The sequence below is a fragment of the Bicyclus anynana genome, chromosome 9 (genome assembly GCF_947172395.1).
Source record: "Bicyclus anynana chromosome 9, ilBicAnyn1.1, whole genome shotgun sequence".
Taxonomy (NCBI): domain Eukaryota; kingdom Metazoa; phylum Arthropoda; class Insecta; order Lepidoptera; family Nymphalidae; genus Bicyclus; species Bicyclus anynana.
The window spans coordinates 13,007,913-13,027,831 of NC_069091.1; the positions used below are offsets into that span (position 1 = coordinate 13,007,913).

General features: G+C 37.2%; 1 protein-coding gene across 1 annotated transcript; it reads left to right on the forward strand.

Annotated features, from left to right (window-relative positions):
* Positions 1 to 5,971: 5,971 nt before the first annotated feature.
* LOC112052609 (uncharacterized) lies at positions 5,972 to 18,953 on the forward strand (the record flags this gene model as incomplete). The annotated part of the gene is made up of 6 exons (XM_024091755.2): positions 5,972 to 6,190; positions 8,238 to 8,373; positions 9,204 to 9,337; positions 9,857 to 10,090; positions 10,817 to 10,988; positions 12,961 to 18,953. Coding segments are annotated over 6 exons (1,059 nt in total), but the record flags the coding sequence as incomplete, so codon positions are not given.
* Between the last annotated feature and the right edge of the window lie 966 nt (positions 18,954 to 19,919).

The following is a 19,919-nucleotide window of genomic DNA, read 5'->3' on the forward strand; positions in this document are numbered from 1 at the left end:
GTAAACTAAGCCTATTTATTTATTTATACATACTTTATTGCACAGAAGAAAAACAACAACAAATAAAACAGAAGAAACATAGAAAACAAGTATGTGCAAAGGCGGTCTTATTACTCATAGCAATATCAGCTAGACAACCCTTGGATAAAGGAATTAATTTAATTAAAGGCGGGATAGTGCGAAAAACAAAAAAAAATGTTAATTGAAATAAATGAATATGGACTATTGACTGTTAACTATGGTTTCTTCAGTTAACCTGATCATGGCCGTGGCCGCGTAGTGTGCTAGATCCCTTAATGTAGACCGGTTCTGACTTAAGAAAAGCCTTCTCCACAGTTCTCCATACTAACGCGCAACCTTGGGAGCAGTAATCACGAATGGGCACTGAAACAAAAAGAAGTGAGCTCCATTCATGCCATCAACAAAAACTGTACTTCAAAAGACGGTGACAAAAAGTATTAGTTTATATTGTTTGGAGTACGGTTGGAGAGAGATGTACCTATAAAGTTTATTTTTTTACTTGTAAAATCTTATAGATGAATCATATACTTACTAACATTATAAAGAGGAGAAAAATTGTTTGTTGGTTTGTAGCCAATAGACATTTCATTGTGAGAAAATGGCTAAAACAGAGCCCACATAGAAAGCTAGAACTATAATAAAATTTCAAAAAATATTTAGATTATTAAATTGTTATAAAATTGTTAAACCAAAAGTTCAATGCAAATGAAAACGCAGGCGACCACTGGTAATCATTTGACGTATCACTAACTAACTACAAGACTTTTTCTTAAAGTAAGAGAGTCTGTCTATATAATTATGCATAATGCGATAGAGCATTGATGAAGCGTAATAGTGTCTGTCTATTTATACATTATATAAGTATTTATATGTAGTATATAATTGTATAATATCAATTATCTTAGCACCCATAACACAAGCTACTCTGTATGCTTACTTTGGGGCTAGATAGTGATGTGTATTGTTTAAGTATATTTATTTAAAAAATAAGAAAAAAATAAAATAAAATAAAATAAATCACCGACTTAGGTACTGTTACGTAACTATACAAATTATAAATCACTAGTAATTTAACAACTAATAATAATTTTAGGTAACTTGTTCTGAAATTAATGAAAATTATTTTGATTAATAAGCTTAGAACAATTAGATATGGTTAATATACTTTATATAACATTTTGTAAACAAACCATACATAATTTAAAATAATTAAGTGTGACATGCGTTTTCTACCTTAATTTTTGATAACTTTGTTGGTTGTGTCAGTATTCATCAAGAAAGGCTTTGGTATAAGTATATTTATAGCTGTATGGACTAAGTCTCTAGATTTCCATGCAATTCAGATCTGTCTATATGCCATGTTTGAAAAGCCAACCATATTTTGCTTGTTGATACAAAAAGACGAATGTATAAAACGGGCGCGAGCCGGCCGGAGTAAATCTCTCGCCGTCCGCGCGGATTCGAACAAAGCGCTGCTTAGCGACGAGGAATTCAATGGATACACCAGTATATTATGCATTACTTGGGTACAGTCTCATTGGTTCAGGGGTTAGCTTTTTGATATATATCGTGGGTCCCGGAACAGGCCAGAAATATAAAATTAATTAAGTTTTTCTTAAATTCTCTGAAGCAGCCTGGTAGGAAAGTATATTATTTCATCAACACATCATCATTAGCAACCCATATTCGGCTAACTGTTGAGCACGAGTTTCCTTTCAGAATGAGAGGGGTTAGGCCTTAGTCCACCACGCTGGCCAAATGGGGATTGGAAGACTTCACACACATAGAGAATTAAAAAAAAATCTCACGATGTTTTCCTTCACCGTTTGAGATATATTATATTTAATTTCTTAAAATGCACATAACCGAAAATTTGGAGGTGCACGGTCCGGACCAGATTCAAACCTACGCCTTCTGAATCGAAAAAAAAAATCTTTATTGACCAAAAATAGATACAAAAAACCATAACATTGCCTGTGGTCTCCACACTAGATTGATCTGTATCGTGGAGACCAGGTAGGATTTTCTAATGTTTTCCGTTGGACTAGGACTAATTACAAAAATTACAATAAATAGTGTTATAGGACTTAAAAGGTGATTATAAATATAAGAAAACTAATGTCGAGCAAAGGTTATGATTCACAACACTTGTCAGGACAACTTAATTAACAAATCAAGCTGTAACCAAAATAAGACCCTAGAATGGCAGAGAATGACCTTGAGTGGAGTCACGTACTTGCGAACGATGTGTGTAGGGTTAAAGGCGCCTTTGACTGTATACAAACACTCCCCTTTTCCACTCACTCTCCCCGCCTATCCCAAGTAACCCATAAAGAATTTCACAACAAGAGATGTGGACGGACGCCACGTGCACACTGAAGCCAACACGAGATCGAGCGACGTCATATCCGTCACAGACTACTATTTCCAACACTAAACGGCGATAACAATAGGACTACATTACAAAAAGAAATACAATAAAAAAAAAAAGGAAAAGTAAAGTAAAACAGTATACAGAAACGTTAGATAGGTATACACAATTATTTTAGCTTATTTCATATTTGCATTGAGTAATTCTTCGGTGTCTGTTTACGTTAAACTTTTTAACCAATTTGTTATTGTTAGACTTGCCTGATTTACTGAGAGGTTGCAAAGATTACAGGACCTTGCAACAAAGTTGTAGAAAGCAGAGATCATATCCACTGGGCTATCTTATACCTCAAATAAATTCTCAAGTTTCATTTACTATGATTATGAACCACCATACTTATACTATAAACTTCTACGAGATAGTACAAACTTCATTTAGTAATATACTTGTGCTGTTTACCATCGAGCCGGGCTGATAAAAGTGGCCATTACAGCGGAACGCCATTAAAGCGAGCCTTGCCAGTGTTTGTCAGACAACAGGTTTCGATACCCACCCCCTATTGTATTAGCTCTTATATAAATTATTTCAGAAACAAAATCTATCTATATAAATATGATAAAGAGGTAAAAATTGTGGTGCTGTAGGGGGTAATCTCTGGATCCATTGGATCGATTTGGATAATTCTTTTACCACTAGTTTCACATTATTTGTGAATACTTATCAAAGGGAACTGAGTGGGCGTCGTATTATATAACTAATGCGCTTCTAGCTTAATACTAGTAGGTAAATACTCTAAAGACAAAAGCCTTTATAAATCGGAACCCCAATCGGCATTAAAATATTCCATTGTCCAATCCATTTTTGATTATACACCGCTTTAAGATTTACGTCACAAAGTTCTTACACAAATACTGCTTTAGTCAAAATTGTTGAGACGGAAAATGCGTAAGACCCTTATTTATATTGTATGTATGAATAATGTGAGCAATATCCTTATAAAAAAGAGACCGCGGAATCTAAATTAACTGGAGGAATACAAAGCTCGGGCGCGCCAGTCTTTTTGAAGGATAATGGTCACGTGCCTCAGTGATTACGTGAGAAATGTAATGATAACTTCTTTTGTACGCACATTGTTCATCAAATGAAAAAAAAAATAATGACTCTCTGTGTGTTTTTTTTAAATCTCTTCAAAAAACAGAAGTACTAAAATATTTGCATGCGAGGAACGATGAACACAAATGGAGGCTTTAACGCTTTGTAGCGATCTTTAATTAAGTTCCTAAGGGTTTAATAATCGTAACTAGAGCTGCCAACACATACCTACATTCATTCATTCATTCATTTATCATTCATTCATTATTTATTTATTTCAATAACTTTCATCTATACTAATATTATAAATCTGAAGAGTTTGTTTGTTAGTTTGATTAAACGCGCTAATCTCAGGAACTACTGGTCCGATATTAAAAATGATTTTAGTGTTAGTTATCCCATTTATCGAGGAAGGCTATTGGCTATATATGATCTCCATATTCCTACAGAAACGGGATCCACGCGGGTGAAACCGCGCGGCGTCTGCTAGTTGTTTAATAAGCGACAATGAAATTAAGTCAATTATGCACATTTTTCCGCCTCAGTCGATGGCTTCGCTGCGATGGTTTTGATGCGCTAGTACCCGATCTCTTGAATAAAAAATCATTGTCAAATTAAGTAGGGATAGTTTGAACATAACTTAAAAGCGATAATAATAATACGGAGATAGAAAATGTCCTTTAAACGCAGTCTATCCCATGTAGCAGTGGTGCTTAAACAAACTAAAGTTTGCCACAGTTAACGTTCGCTGTTGTAAATACTTAGAGCTCAATCATTAATTATTCCCTTTGCCTCTGGGGGTTGTAAAATATTGCCTTCCTTGCCTTCCTGTCAGAGAGTCAAAGGTATTTAGTCAATATTGTACCTACTTAAACAAGCTTTCCAATATTTTGAGTGTAAATACTGCACATGCGTTGTTTTAAGCGGGATGTCCCGATTTCACTTCACAGCTCGAAGTAGGACATTATTTATGTGCAAACGTTGTGTTTCGTAATATAACTACAAACCGGTTCTCATGTTCCCTGTTTTTGTGCTATAAGACAGTAGGATTGCTCCTCCCGTTGGTCTATAGATTTTGGTTGTCAAAATATTTGGCCTTATTGTAAGACTGCGTTGACATAATTGTTTTTAAGATTTTTTTTTTGCAATCCCAAGGAACAGTGGCGGATTTGTAGTCTTGGCTGCCCTAGGACCTAATGTAGCAGTCGTCTTAACCTAACCAGTCGTCCCTTTTTAACACCCATTACATGTACTTATAATGGACTATTAAATTTCCTTTTTAATTGCCTTTTACCAAAATCAATTGATTTTTTAATCTTTTCCGAGGCTTAGGTGAAATTATAGTAATAGGTGAAATTTTGTTATTATTCATTGCTTATTTCCACATTTCTTGTTATGAATCTTCTTCTTCTTCTTCTTAAGGTGCATCTCCGACTAGCGAAGGTTGGCAGTCAGTTTCTTGAACTCGTCTCTATCCTTCGCGAGGCGAAATAATTGTGCGGCGCTCGCGATCGCGGTCCACTCTTAGATGTTTCTCAGCCAAGACTTCTTCCTGTAACCAACGCCTCTTCTAACAGCAACCTATCCCATCAAAATGAGCTGTAGAAGCTCGTATCTCTCGTGTCGTAGCACGTGCCCTAGATACGCCATTTTTCTCGTCTGGACGGTCTGCAACAGTTCACGCTTCTGATTGACGCGTCGCCGAACTTCGGCATTAGTCACTATGTGAGTCCAACTGATAGCCAGCATGCGTCTAAAAGCCCACATTTCGAACGCTTCTATACGTTTCCTGATGTCCTCTTTTACTGTCCAGGCTTCACATCCGTATAGAAGTATAGGCCAGATGTAACAACGCAGATGTAACAACATTGTTATGCTAACATTTGGCTGCCCCTAACATTTGTCTGCCCTAGGGCCGGGCCTACTAGGCCTTAGGGTAAAGCCGCTACTGCCAAGGGATGGTAAGCCCACTGCCTTGGAAAGTACCATAAATCATCACCACCATTAATAGACGTCTCATAGTCATCGTTACCCAGTCAAACATATTGAACCTAAGCCCATCAACTCACATTGGATTAATGTGGTGGGTTATAAGTAAAGGAAATACTGGCTCCGTAGTGTCTTTTTTAAAATAGATTGATGATAGTGATCTTTAAATTTAAACCATTATTAACCTATAATTAACATTTTTTTTTTAATATTTTCGCTAAAGACTGTATCAAGAGTGGGTACGTAGTCCAACGGGGCGGGAATCGAACCACCACCCCTTGGTAATGAGTCCGATCGATTTACCGTTGAGCTATTGAGAATATCTTTGCATGCTATCGGTAGTTTTAAGTTTCTCTTTTAACACTAACGAAAAATCTCAGTAAACTTACGTAACCGTTGTCTATTTTCGTACTATACGGGGTTCTTAGTCATGAGCTAGTTCATGCAACGAGACGTACAACAAACTAGTGTTCAGCCTTCTTTCTAACCGGTTAATTGTTTCCAGGTCTCGGTCAAGCGACGGATGTGGATGTGCGGATATCCGCGCCTAGCTGGGTGGCTCGCGGAGGATCCGCCACCCTGCGCTGCCTGCACCAAGTCCCACCGCAATTGCTGTACAAAGTGGAATTCTTGAGAACCGGCTCAAAGTTGCTGCAGTATGTGAGAGAGCGCGTACCACCGTACACCAATTACAGTTTTCCTGGAGGAAAACTTAATGTAAGCCAACTTTACACCCGATTACCGATGGAAAGTTATATATTACTCCTGCAGCACCGCGGTTTCACTCGTGTAAGTCTTGTTCCCGTGACAATACGGGGATAAAATATAGCCTACAACACTCGCGTTTAACGTGGCTTTCTATTGGTAAAAGAATTTTCAAAATCGGTTCTGTAGATTCAGAGATTACCCCATACAATACCACAATTTCACCACATTACAATATTAGTATAGATTCAATAGATAGGTGCGATCCCACACCGGAAAACGCAGTTGGTCGGTCGTTGCGTTATTTTAGGAGTGTGCCAGGCTAATTTTGAAACAATATGAATCCCTTAAAAATTATATGATATATGAAATTAAATATCACGTATCTCAAACGGTGAAGGAAAAACATCGTGAGGAAACCTCCGTACCAAAGAATTTTCGTAATTCTCTACGTGTGTGAAGTCTGCCAATCCGCATTGGGCCGGCGTGGCAGACTCGAGCTCAGCAGTGAGCCGAGTATGGGTTGATCAAATCAATGAATCCCTTAGTTATAAGCTTGTTCATGGAATGGGGCCGATAGTGAATGATACTTTCGATAGATGTTCTGAAATACAAAAAAAAATATAGCGTAGAATGAGGAAATAACTTTACAAAATGTAGGTAGAATATTACCAAGCAAGGTCGAACGCATCTAATTCCAATAATGCATCGCGCATTGAAATATACAAATGCATGGAACTGCTAACCAGTAATAATTCATGCAGACCGCACATTTTAGAAACTTCATAGCTACTAAAATTCTGGAATAGCATTGAGCTTTGTTTCATTGCGGTAGAATTATGCAGAAGTTTTTGAATTCATTGATATCAAAAACAAAGGGAAATAACAAGTGAAAGTTATTTTAATAACATTACCGTCTGAAATATGGTTAACTATATTTTAATTTTCGTACTTACTAACATTGTTGCAATAACAAGAAATACATTAAAAAACTTAGCGTGTTATTTCTGTACTAGTATTATACCTAAACTAACATTATAAAGAGGTAAAGTTTGTGTTTTTGTAGGAGGTAATCTCTGGATCTAATGAACCAAATTTGAAAATTCTTTCACCACTAAAAAGCCACATTATTTATGAGTGTCATAGATATTTAATCCCCGTATTGTCACGGGAAAATTGTCAACGGAACGCAGGTAAAACTGCGAAGCAACATAATTGATAATTGTACTTTAAATTCAGTTACAAGACTCAAAAGAAAGTTCAATTATGATCATGTAATTATTTACATTTTATAGTATAAAATTGTTGTTTCGTTTAAACAATGAATTATACTATAATATTATCATCATCATTCTTAACCCATATTCGGCTCACTGCTGAGCTCGAGTCTCCTCTCAGAATGAGAGGGGTTAGGCCAATTAGTCCCCCACGCTAGCCCAATGCGGATTGGCAGACGTCACACACGCAGAGAATTAAGAAAATTCTTTGGTATGCCGGTTTCCTCACGATGTTTTCCTTCACCGTTTTTTGAGACACATGATATTCAATTTCTTAAAATGCACACAACTGAAATGTTGGAGGTGCATGCCCCGGACCGGATTCGAACCCACGCCCTCCGGAATCAGAGGCAGAGGTCATATTCACTGAGCTATCACGGCTCATTATAATATTATATATTATATATAATATATTACTATAATATTATAAATCTGAAGAGTTTGTTTGTTTGTAAGTTTGTTTGTTTGCTTGAACGCGCTAATCTCAGGAACTACTGGTCCGATTTGAAAAATCTTTCTGTTTTAGACAAATGTTTAAAAATGGGTGTTTTCCTATTGATAGCTTACGCTGCGATCGCTGCGTAAACGGTTAAAGTTTTGCAAAAATCATGTATGACAAAATTGTTTCCCTTTAAAAGTTCTAAAAAAAATGTGCGGCAGTTCCCGCGGGATTTGTGAAAAACTGAAATCCACGCGAAGTCGCGGGCGTCCGCTTTTAAAATAATAAAACTACATTCGATGTTGTTTAGAGAATAGTATAATTAAAAGGACATATATTGCAGATGTCAGTGGTGACGGAGAACTCCATTACGATAGATAATTTGGACCCGACCGCCTCCGGCCTGTACTGGTGCGAGGTTTCCCTCGAGACGCCCATTTTCACCGCCGCCTCGCCTCCACACCAGCTGACTGTCGTGTGTAAGTGAAATTGAATTATACCTTTTAACCCTTGAACAATAGATTACGTTATTACCACTACATGGCGTTGTGGCGTTGAATGAAAATCTTATATTGTGAAAGCTTTTTGCGTTTTTCATTTCATTGTTTTTATGTTTATTGTACTGTAGTAATAGGAACGACTTTCTGATTAAAACAACTTATATTGACATATAACTTATTGAAGCATCGTAAATTTTTAAAATATTAAAAAATATATCATAAACTCCTAAACACAATAAAAATAGCTCAACGGTCAGAGTGGTCGGACTCATCACCGAGGAGTGGTGGTTCGATCCCTGCCCCGTTGGTCTATTGTCGTACCCACTCCTAGCACAGTCTTTCCCGACTAGTCAGAGAGGAATGGGAATATTGGTCTTATTAAAGTATATGGCAAGTATTCTAAAAATTAAAAAAAATTAAAAAAATTATGTTAATTTTAATTATTTATTCGTTTGTTTTATCGTTTTATGTAGTTTTTGTTTAAATTAATTATAAATTATTGAAAGAAAGAGTTAGATATCAATTCATGTATTTTATTTTCTGCAATTTAACAGTCTTAAATTTTAATATAGACAGCACCAAACTTCGAGTACGGTCTGAACACGAGGTGTATGGTTTCCCGATGAACGAAAACATAATATCCTAGCTAAGTAACTGCACAGTTAAGCATGTCAGAACAGACAAAAAGATTGGCGCAACCTATACTTCTAGTTTTAAAATTATCATGAAATAAACACATGGAACTTAAGAACTAAAATAATACAATAGCCCACAGACAGACATAGTCTATAGACATGTGTCTTTTTCAGATTCCCAAAAGCATCCACCAATAATAACGTTCGGTAAGCCGGACGTCGTGATTGGTGGGTTTATTCGCGCCAATTGCACGAGCGCCCCGGCAGCGCCCGCGCCGAGACTGACGTGGTATATAGACAATGAAAAGGTAAGTTCATCTTAATTAACATTCTATAGAAATAAGATTTGATTTTGATTTCTTTTTTTCTTTCATCGAGTTACATAGGATATATTTCACCCCCGTATTCCCACGGAAACGAGAACTATGTGGGTGATAACCACAGACACCAATTGCTTAATTTGCTGACTGAGTAACGCCAAAAATCTAAATTTATGGAAATCTATGGATCTCGAGATCTGCTGGACCGATTTTCATGGTTTTTGATTCGTTCGATTTGTCTCCGCCAATAATAGCAGAATACATGTTAAAAACAATGAGAACTTGACGAATAAATAATTATGAAAGATGAATAATTTTCCATAAATGTTACTTTGTTTAGTACCTGTCAAACAGTTGTTTGTTGTCCATCCTGTCAAATATGGGTTAGGGTAGGGTAGTGGTAGGAGTAAAGGTAATGTAGGGTAGGGATACGGTAGAAGTGCACAAAAGTCAAAGCGAAGCTTGACCGGGTCCGCTAGTATTATATATATATTACTATTGTTTTAGGTACCCGAAGAATCTATAAGACATTTTTCGTATCGAGTATCAAGCTCCACAAGGACCAAGGGCGGCAGCGGATACCGACACCGGAAGCATCAACACCGATACATAGCGCCAGAGTTCAACCACACGGCCAAGTACTGGGCCTTGGTGAGCGAAACCACCACCCACCCGCCGGCAAACCTTACCAAACAGAGCAAGTGCACTTTGAAGGATGGACAGGGTGACGACATGGCTAAGGTTTGACTTGATGTCGTTAAAATCTTCTTTCATGTCTATTTCAATGACCCACTGACCTCAATCTATAAGTACATGAGAGGATAATATGTAGGTAAGACTCACCACGGTTGGGTTAGGTAGGATTGATGACTTAATGTGTTTTCTGAGACATGGGGTGAAACACTACAAATTTCCCCATTTTATGCTGCTCAGAATTTTTACTGGAATTTTGTAAAGAAGAGCGCAGTAGCCTGACTTAGGTTTTGAATCCAGAATCTCGGAATCCCAAGCCACATAAGCTAACCACGGTACCAACGAGGCACTTAAAAGTCTTCTATTATATACCAACAATTCTGTTTTTCCCACACTAATGTTGTGAAGGCGATGCGTGTGTTTGTTATTCCTTCCGCAAATTCTGAACCGATTTGGCAGATTAGTTATTAAAAAAATATTGGAATATCTTTTTACATATTTTAACAATCACGATTAGAGTAAGAGCATTCAAATTAAATTTATTTACATTTAAATATGTCCGAAATACTTTAAAACTAGAAACGGGAGAAGTCTCAGGAACTTCCTCCTATATCACTGTGGGTGTCAATTATCGAACTCCACTTCCTAAATTATATGTTTTTTCTTATAACTATATACGGGAGAAATCTAGGGAACCGGCGTTTTCTCCTATATCTCTCTGGGTGTCTATCATAGAACTCCGCACTAGCTAAATTATATGTTTTTTTTAACTAGATACGTGAGAAGCCTAGGGAACCAGCGCCTCCTCCTATATCTCTATGGGTGTCCATCGCCGAGCTCCGGACTCCCGCACATGGCCGCTCACAGCTGACCTGCACCGCAACTATCCCTGACGAAGTAGGACCGGGGGAAAAGTTTGCGGACATCAAAAAACAAACAGTTACCGGTGAGATAATAATAATCGATACCTAAGGAATACATAATTTCTGGCCTTAAATTCGGATCACATGCAAATTTTTATTTTATACTAGCTGACGCCGCGCGGTTTCACCCGCGTAGTTCCCGTTCCCGTAGGAATACGGGGATAATATATAGCCTATAGCCTTCCTCAATAAATAGGCTATCTAACACTGAAATAATTTTTCAAATCGGACCAGTAGTCCCTGAGATTAGCGCGTTCAATCAAACAAACAAACGAACTTTTCAGCTTTATAATATTAGTATAGATAGTATAGATACACTCTTTATACTATGGCCAGCCTTGAGTTCCTTTTTCTACTTTTCATCTTTTTTTACAACAAGTTATAGTATATCCTATACCAATATATTACCTCTTTAGATAATATTCCACAAACTAGTCCTGTTTAAATATGAATTACAAAGTTTCCTCTCATCCATTAAAATTATAATAGTGAAAATCTGCTAACAATTTGTAAAGAAACTTTGGTTTGCGGCGCGGGTAGTTTTAATAAGCAGCGGAATACAAAATGAACACTCAGTCACAAAAGTTTTTGGAGCAGTCCCATTGGAGACAACAACGGAATAAAATAAACACTATAGGTATTACAGGAAAAAGTATGACTGTGAATCTCACACGGCATTATGCTGTTCTTTAAAAGAACCGTTCTCACGACGTTGATACTTCTAAAAACGTATCCCGTATGACTGATAAGACGTATATTGTTAATGATAATAAAAAAAATCGGTTTTCTGGAAAGTCGGTTTACTGGCGAACCAAAACATAAAATATAGGGCTTGAAACCCAAAATAAAAAAAAAATTAAACCGGCATTTTCTTAAAATCTATACTAATATTATAAAGCTGAAGAGTTTGTTTGTATGTTTGATTGAACGCGCTAATCTCAGAAACTACTGGTCCGATTGAGTGTTAGATAGCCCATTTATCCCCGTATTCTTACGGAATACGGGAAAACGGGAACCACGCGGGTGAAACCGCGCGGTGTCAGCTAGTTAATTAATTAAAATGTATTTTTTCATTTTGCTGACAACATTAATTAAGAATTTTTATATTAGCAACATACTCGTAACTCACATCCTGACAGAATGTCAGTGATCTTCGGGTAGTCGCGTTCGTTTAGGGCGTTTTTAAATTTTTAAAATTAGGATTTTTTTTGTTTAATGCTTCTCTGTCTACGATTTAATGTTTCTTTTTAGCTTGTGTCTTATTGAAATTTGGCAATGTTACATGACATTGACAGCTTATACCGGATATGAATTCAATTGTAGGTGTTTTTATTACCTGCAACCCGCTTGATGTCCTCGATCCACTCGATCGGGGGTCGATCAATACTGCGCTTCCCGGTTAGGGGTCGCTATTTCAGCACCTTGGGATCCCAACGTCCATTCGCTCCTTCAACTATGTGGCCTGCTTATTGGCACTTCAATTTCGCGACTCGCTGATATCTCAGTTACTTTGGTTCTTCTGCGGATCTCCTCATTTACGAATACGAAGGAACGAAGAAGGAATCATCATTATCATCATTATCAACCCACATTCGACTCACTGCTGAGCTCGAGTCTCCTCTCAGAATGAGTGGGGTTAGGCCAATAATCCACCACTCTGGCCCAAAGCGGATTTGCAAACTTCACACATGCAGAGAATTTTCTTAATTCTTTGGTGTGCAGGTTTCCTCACGATGTTTTCCTTCACCGTTTGAGACACGTGATGTTTAATTTGGAGGTGCATACCCCGAATCGGATTCGAACCTACGCCCTCCGGAATCAATATCACTATCAATATCAATATCACGGGAAGGAGGAATAACGTTTGCATAATAAACGTTATTCCTCCTTCGTTCCTTTTACCTATATTTGGTCACCATGACAGTGACAGTCATAGCTATCACCACCACCATAATCATTATGATGAGTTGTTAATGTTTTATATTTGCTACACAGTGGCAGTGAATGAGCTGAGTTTGAAAAAACCGCGCACAGAATCCTCCGCGTCTAAAGGAACCGCGTGGATTCTTCAGCCGTATCTGCCTGTTCTCATTGGATTCGCCCTTCTTCTCCACGAGCTTCGAATTTTACGACTTACTGCAGCATTCAACTTCATATAGGTAATAATGATTATTCATTTAGTATTTCTGAATACTTTGCCTTATATTTGATGATACAATGATATTATTTATAGTAAACGCGAGAAAATGTGAACGATATACAAGATTTTGATAACTAATTTAAAAAATAATTAGAACAAAATTTCAAGGTAAAAATGCATTACGTCAGATGCAATTCTTTGTTCATATAAAGCGAAATAGCAAAAGTTTTGGTCTAAATATATTTCGGGTGACCCGTTTATTCCAATCCTAGTTACAGTAGGTGGCATCACAAACGCAGAAATCGATTTTGTATTCCTCTCAAATGGTATAAATAAACTGTAGGTGTTTGAAAGACTTCAGTGATGTCGAAGTTACACAATCACTAAGAAAAACGCCATCTGTTATAAAAAAAGTTTTTTGTGAAGGAGCTCGTTCGAGAAAGTAGTACTGCTAAACTTATTTCAGCCGCTAATCAGCATTGCTGTATTCCGATATGAAAAACATGGTTGCCGGTATAATTACAAGAACATTAGGATCGACACAGGGCAATACTTTGTATAGGACGTATTCCTTGCATGAACTGTTAAATATTGCTCTGTTACTAGATGATAGTAGAAACACTTACCATCAGGGCATCCACTTGGTTCTTAAATTAATTATTCTATAAAAAAACAGAAAATTATACCTACATCTGTCATGAATATAATACTCTCCCACTTGAAGAACGAAAATCGGAACTTCGAATATAAACTTTCATCCGATTCGTGCTTCCGAAACGAAAACTTACTGGACGTATTTCCGATAAGTTATATCAAACGTAATGTCCAAGCTTTTTAGGTTTAAAATATTATGGTTCTTTTTTTGTTGTTATTAGTAAAAATTGTACAATGCAAAATCGTTATCTTGACTTGGATAGTTCGCAATCTTCTGTTTACCATTTTCAATAGTATTCATATTAAATGGTAATGTCAAAATCCTTTTCTATCGTGTCTATGAACACTGAACAGTATCTCTGTAGGTTGCTTAGTCACTTTATCAGTAGTGAAGAAATAATTCAACTATAGTCCGGCCGCTCAGAAATTGCGTTTCTGACATCTGTCACCTTTTTATATTTGTTATTTAACTATTTTGGCCCACAATTAATACGTTTATTGTAAGTTGACATAATTAATAATTTGTTTTTAATTTAAATACTCGTTAAATTAAGTTAATAAAAGATATTGAAATATCTTATTGACATTTACATGTGTCAGAAACGTAATCACTGAGCCGCCGGACTTTAGCTATGTGCTGCGGTTTGACCCGCATACATACCATTCTTGTGGGGATACATGCTACTTTTATCCCGGAAGAATACACGGTTAGCGAAGTATTTGTGAAAAAAAAATTTTGCGCGAACGCGAAAGTAGCATAAAACGTTACTATGCAACTTTTCTACAAAATATACTGTGTAAATCACAAACTAAGGGACACTCTAGATGGAAAAATTAATTACGTTAAAACTAATAAAAGTTGTGAAAAGCTTTTATGAGATTCCTTTTATATTTTCAATTTGCTACCGTTTATCTAGATTCCAGGCTATGCAGTGGCAGAAAATTGTAAAAATGGTAAAAAAAAATACTTTCAGTAAAAGACCATTATTCCTAATAATAGATAATTAGTATCTGTATATTGATATGTTTGTGTCAAATTCATGTATAGATGATATAAATATAATGTAAAAATAAAAATATATTATTATAATGAAAAATCCGAAATTTATGAAATATCATTGTGTTCGTATTTAAGCGTTATTATTGGAACTATTCGTTTATATATTATATTCATATTGTTAAATACAGATGTATGTTTGTATGCTCTCATAATTCCGAGCTTTCTCTGTGTCAATTACCTATAACTCTTCACACAGCTTCTATAACAGGGTTTTTATCATAAATCATGACCTCTGTTTCTGTTTTGGTTTTAATTTTGAACAAAATATTCTCTTTCTAAAAATAGTGCACTTTAAAAATTTTTAACATTTGACAAACAACACGACAAAGTTTTGTCTTTATTATAAATTTATGTCTGTCTATAATTATGATTATTATTTTTAACATTTTTTTATGATAATTGTTTAATAGTTCATAGATGTTTCACCTGGTTTGTATAATCAATTACTGTTATTACAAACATATAGAAAATCCTATAAATAATAATTAACCAAATTTACTGAAAGCTTTAAATGTCGTGTACCTACTTGCCCTAAGTTTGCATTAGACTCCTAAAATAGAATATATATTTGATGCAGTACTCTATGTAAAAGGAAACTGACTATTTTGAGAAATATTGCAACAGCATCGGTGTAAGAGCTTGGTCGCGTTCAATATTGCCTTCCTATTGAAAAGTTTCTGATTCCGGGGCTTTCTGGGGCGATAGCAGTTTCAATTTAAAAATTCTTACATTTAAGGCTTTGGTGGGAAACGTTAACAATTCCAATAGCGGGTTGCACGGAAATAATATTTTTTTGTGAGAAAATCGAAGTAAATACACAGAGACATATTTTTGTCTTACCACGGTTATTTGTATTGATTAATGTCTATTGCTATGAATAAAATAAAAAAGCACATGTAACCTATTTAAAAAATTATTGTGAAGATGATTCGTCTTCATCAACCCATATTCGGCTCACTGTTGAGCTCGAGTCTCCTCTCAGAATGAGAGGGATTAGGCCAATAGTCCACCACGCTGGCCCAACGCGGATTGGCAGACTTCACACACGCAGAGAATTAAGAAAATTCTCTGGTACGCAGGTTTCCTCACGATGTTTTCCTTCACCGATTGAGACACGTGATATTTAATTTCTTAAAATGCACACAACTGAAAAGATGGAGGTGCATGCCCCGGACCCAGTTCGAACCCACACACATCCGGAATCGGAGACAGACCATATCCACTGGGCTATCACGAATCAGTGAAGATGATTGATTCAGGCAAAACAACTGAAATAATTTAATTAAACTTTACATCAACTGTTCACGAATCGATCAATCAGACTCAATAAATCAGTATTTATAGATTTTATTGAATTCAAATATAAGAGCCGTGATAGCCTAGTGACCTTTGCTTTCAATTCGGAGGGCGTAGGTTCAAATCCGGTCTTAAGCATGCACCTCTAACTTTTCAGTTAAGTGCGTCTCAAACGGCGAAGGAAAACATCGTAAGGAAACCTGCATAAATGAGAATTTTCTTACTCTAGGTGTGTGAAGTCAGCCAATCCGCATTGGGCCAGCGTGGTGCAATATTAGCTTAACCCTCTAACTCTCATTCTGAGACTCGTGCTCAACAATGAGCCGAACATAGATAATGATTAAAATAATAATAAAACTTTGAGAAAATTCAATCGTAACAGAAACTAAAGTCGATGTTAAAGTTAAATAATATTTTTTTAAATTTAAATAACTTTGAATTTATAGAAAGAAAGTGTTCTGGAATGCGGCCCGTTTTTTTAATACCGACTATTTGGAATAATAAACATCTCTCCGAGGATTCAGAGCTTACGAGTACAAGAATAAGCCACAAGAAGTTATGCTTCATTCTCTTGCTATATTAATTAAGCTTAAAAAAACAACCCCTATAAGCCTGTATAAAGCACCATCTCGTATTTCAGTTTTGCGGAAACTTTATTTGATAAGTTATAAATTGTTGTGTATTCAAGAAATATTTTCGATATATTATAGTGTTATGCTGTTAAAGCAAATATACTTAATATAGGTATAATTGCCGATGCGGGGTTGACATTTTATTGTAAATAAACTACAGAATGTGTCTATATTTTAGAGTTAAGCCTTACCGAAAAAGAAGTTCGGTCCGAAGTTAGGTCTCTCATAACTTAACGATTTGTTTCTGTTAATTGAATTCCGAATATTTTTTAATAATTAATTAATTGAAAGAGTTTTTTTTTTTAATTATTGTGTAGCTTTTGCTAACGTAGTTAAATAGGTTTTAAACACATAGTCAGGGATCCCTAGAACATTTTGTACACCTGATTACTAACAGGCTTATTTTTCGTGAGTAGAGCTTCATCGCGATGAGACGATCAACTTTTTTATTTACGAAAAATTTTGATTCTAGTAGCTAACTGAGTTACCAGGAAATGAAAGTTTCAGAGCATTGGAACGAGATAATGTACCACGCAATTAGTAGGATATTGTGGCTGTTTAGTTGTATAACCATTAATTAATAAAAATAAAAAAAAAACTACTCTACCCACCACCCAACTTGTATCAATAACAAGGTTATTAAAAGTTGTTACTAACCATCTGGTTTTTTTTTACTGTTGCTTAATTAATAGTTAAACAGCTTAACAGCCACAATGTCCTACAAATTGCGTGGTACATTATCCCGTTCCGACTCTCTGAAACTTTCATTTCCAGGTAAATCAGTTTGCTACCAGAATCAAGAATTTCCGTAAATGAAAAAGGTGATCATCTCATCGAGATGAAGTTACTCACGAAAAATTAGCTTGTTATCAGCCTGTACATAAAGTTCTAGGGATCCCTGACTATTATGTGTTTCTAACCCTTTCAGAAAATACTTCAAACATTTTTTATGTCTAACCTGATATTGAAATGCTAATAATAATTTTAATGCAGTTAGGCATGTATATAGAAAAACATTGCTGAGTAAATTATTACTGTACCGTATCTATACGTAGGTTATAAATGCAGGTTATATTGTACACTCTATGGTAATTAACTATTAGTGCCTGTGGTATATTGCGTTCCATTTCTAAACTCGTTACAGTTAACTTGCGGTGCGTTTTATTCTTCCATAATGTTTATTTATGGACCACAACATGGAAACTCTGGCCTCCGTGGCGCAGTGGTATGCGCGGTGGATTTACAAAACGGAGGTCCTGGGTTCGATCCCCGGCTGGGCAGATTGAGATTTTCTTAATTAGTCCAGGTCTGGCTGGTGGGAGGCTTCGGCCGGGGCTAGTTACCACCCTACCAAAGACATACCGCCAAGCGATTTAGCGTTCCGGTACGGTGCCGTGTAGAAATCGAAAGGGGTGTGGATTTTCATCCTCCTCCTAACAAATTAGCCCGCTTCCATCTTAGAGTGCAGCATCACTTACCATCAGGTGACATTGTAGTCAAGGGCTAATTTGTAAAGAATAAAAAAAAAACTAACTAAGAACTATTTCCAGACGAAAGATTCTATTTGAATTTTGTACATTTGTGTATGAGTAACGATTTTATAAACCTCCACACTTCTGTTTTGAATGTTGATAATGCAACTACTATAGTACAATAATTTCAAATTTTACAAGTTAAATTCATCTAATCGCTCTTAGTTTTTGCAAACACTGATGCTATGTGTTATACCATTCATATAAAAATGTTTTTAATACCATTTAAATCAATCTATAATTGTGTGCAAGGTATTTTTAAATGTAATTTACAATAAAAAGTCAACCCCTGTAGGCCTAACATGCGTGCTACTACATGTCTCGTGTAGACAAATCGACCAATACGACATCAGCAGGGCTAGCACGGGCAAGGGAGAAATTTATCCACGGGGAGAGGATAAAACGTTTATCCCCCACACTCGTTTTATCCACTCACCGCGCATGGGCACGTCGGTGGATATAATATTCCCGGTGGATAAACGGAGGGAAAGACTTGTCAACCCATTTGTATATATCTTATAAATTGGCATTAGGTATATTAATAGTCCGAAATAAACGTAAATTTGATAATATTTGGTTTTTTTGTGCATATTATTTATCTGTTTTCTGTTGGCATTGTTTTGTTTGGTGATTGTTTTTTGCGGTGGTTTGTAGTAGGTATCTATAGTATCTATCATACTAGCGGACCCGGTCAAGCTTCGTTTTGACATAAGTGCACTTGTTCTCTATCCTTACTCTACCCTTCTTTACCTCTAACCCTGCCCTACCCCTACCCTACCCCTACCCTACCCTACCCCTGCCCTACCCTACCCCTACCCTACCCCACCCCTACCCCCCCTACCCCAACCCTACCCCGCCCCTAACCCCCCCCCAACACCCCTCCCCCTTACCCCCCCCCCCTCCCCCACCCCTACACCAACCCTAACCCCCCCCCCGCCACCACCCCCCCTACCACACCCCTACCCTACCCCTGCCCTACCCTACCCCTACCCTACCCCACCCCTACCCCCCCTACCCCAACCCTACCCCGCCCCTACCCCCCCCCTCCCCAACGCCCCTCCCCCTTACCCCCCTCCCCCACCCCTACACCAACCCTACCCCCCCCCCCGCCACCACCCCCCCCTACCACACCCCCACCCCTACCCCACCCCTCCCCACCCCTCCCCCACCCCTACACCAACCCTACCCCACCCCCCACCCCCCCTACCCCACCCCTACACCACCCCCACCCCTACCCCACCCCTACCCCACCCCTACCCTACCGCTACCCTACCCCTACTCTACCCCATATTGCGAAGCAATTGTTAAAGACCAAAACATGCGAGACATAATTGTTTTTTTAAGTAAAGTTTTATCCCCACATCAACTTCACAGGGATAAATTTATCGCGTTTAAATGTCAAAAGTCCCAAAGTATATCATTTTATCCACTCCATATGCCATAGTCGAGGAAAAGATCTCCACGCGTAATGTCAATCGGGGATTAATTTGTCTTTCCCTTGTGGTCATGCTATGACGGGTGGATTTATATCCTTAGTCAGTGGATATAATGGGTGGATAAAAATTTTATCCCTTGCCCATGCTAGCCCGGCAGGACGAAAGAGAGACGACATATCGTCTCTCTTTCGTCCTGACGCAACG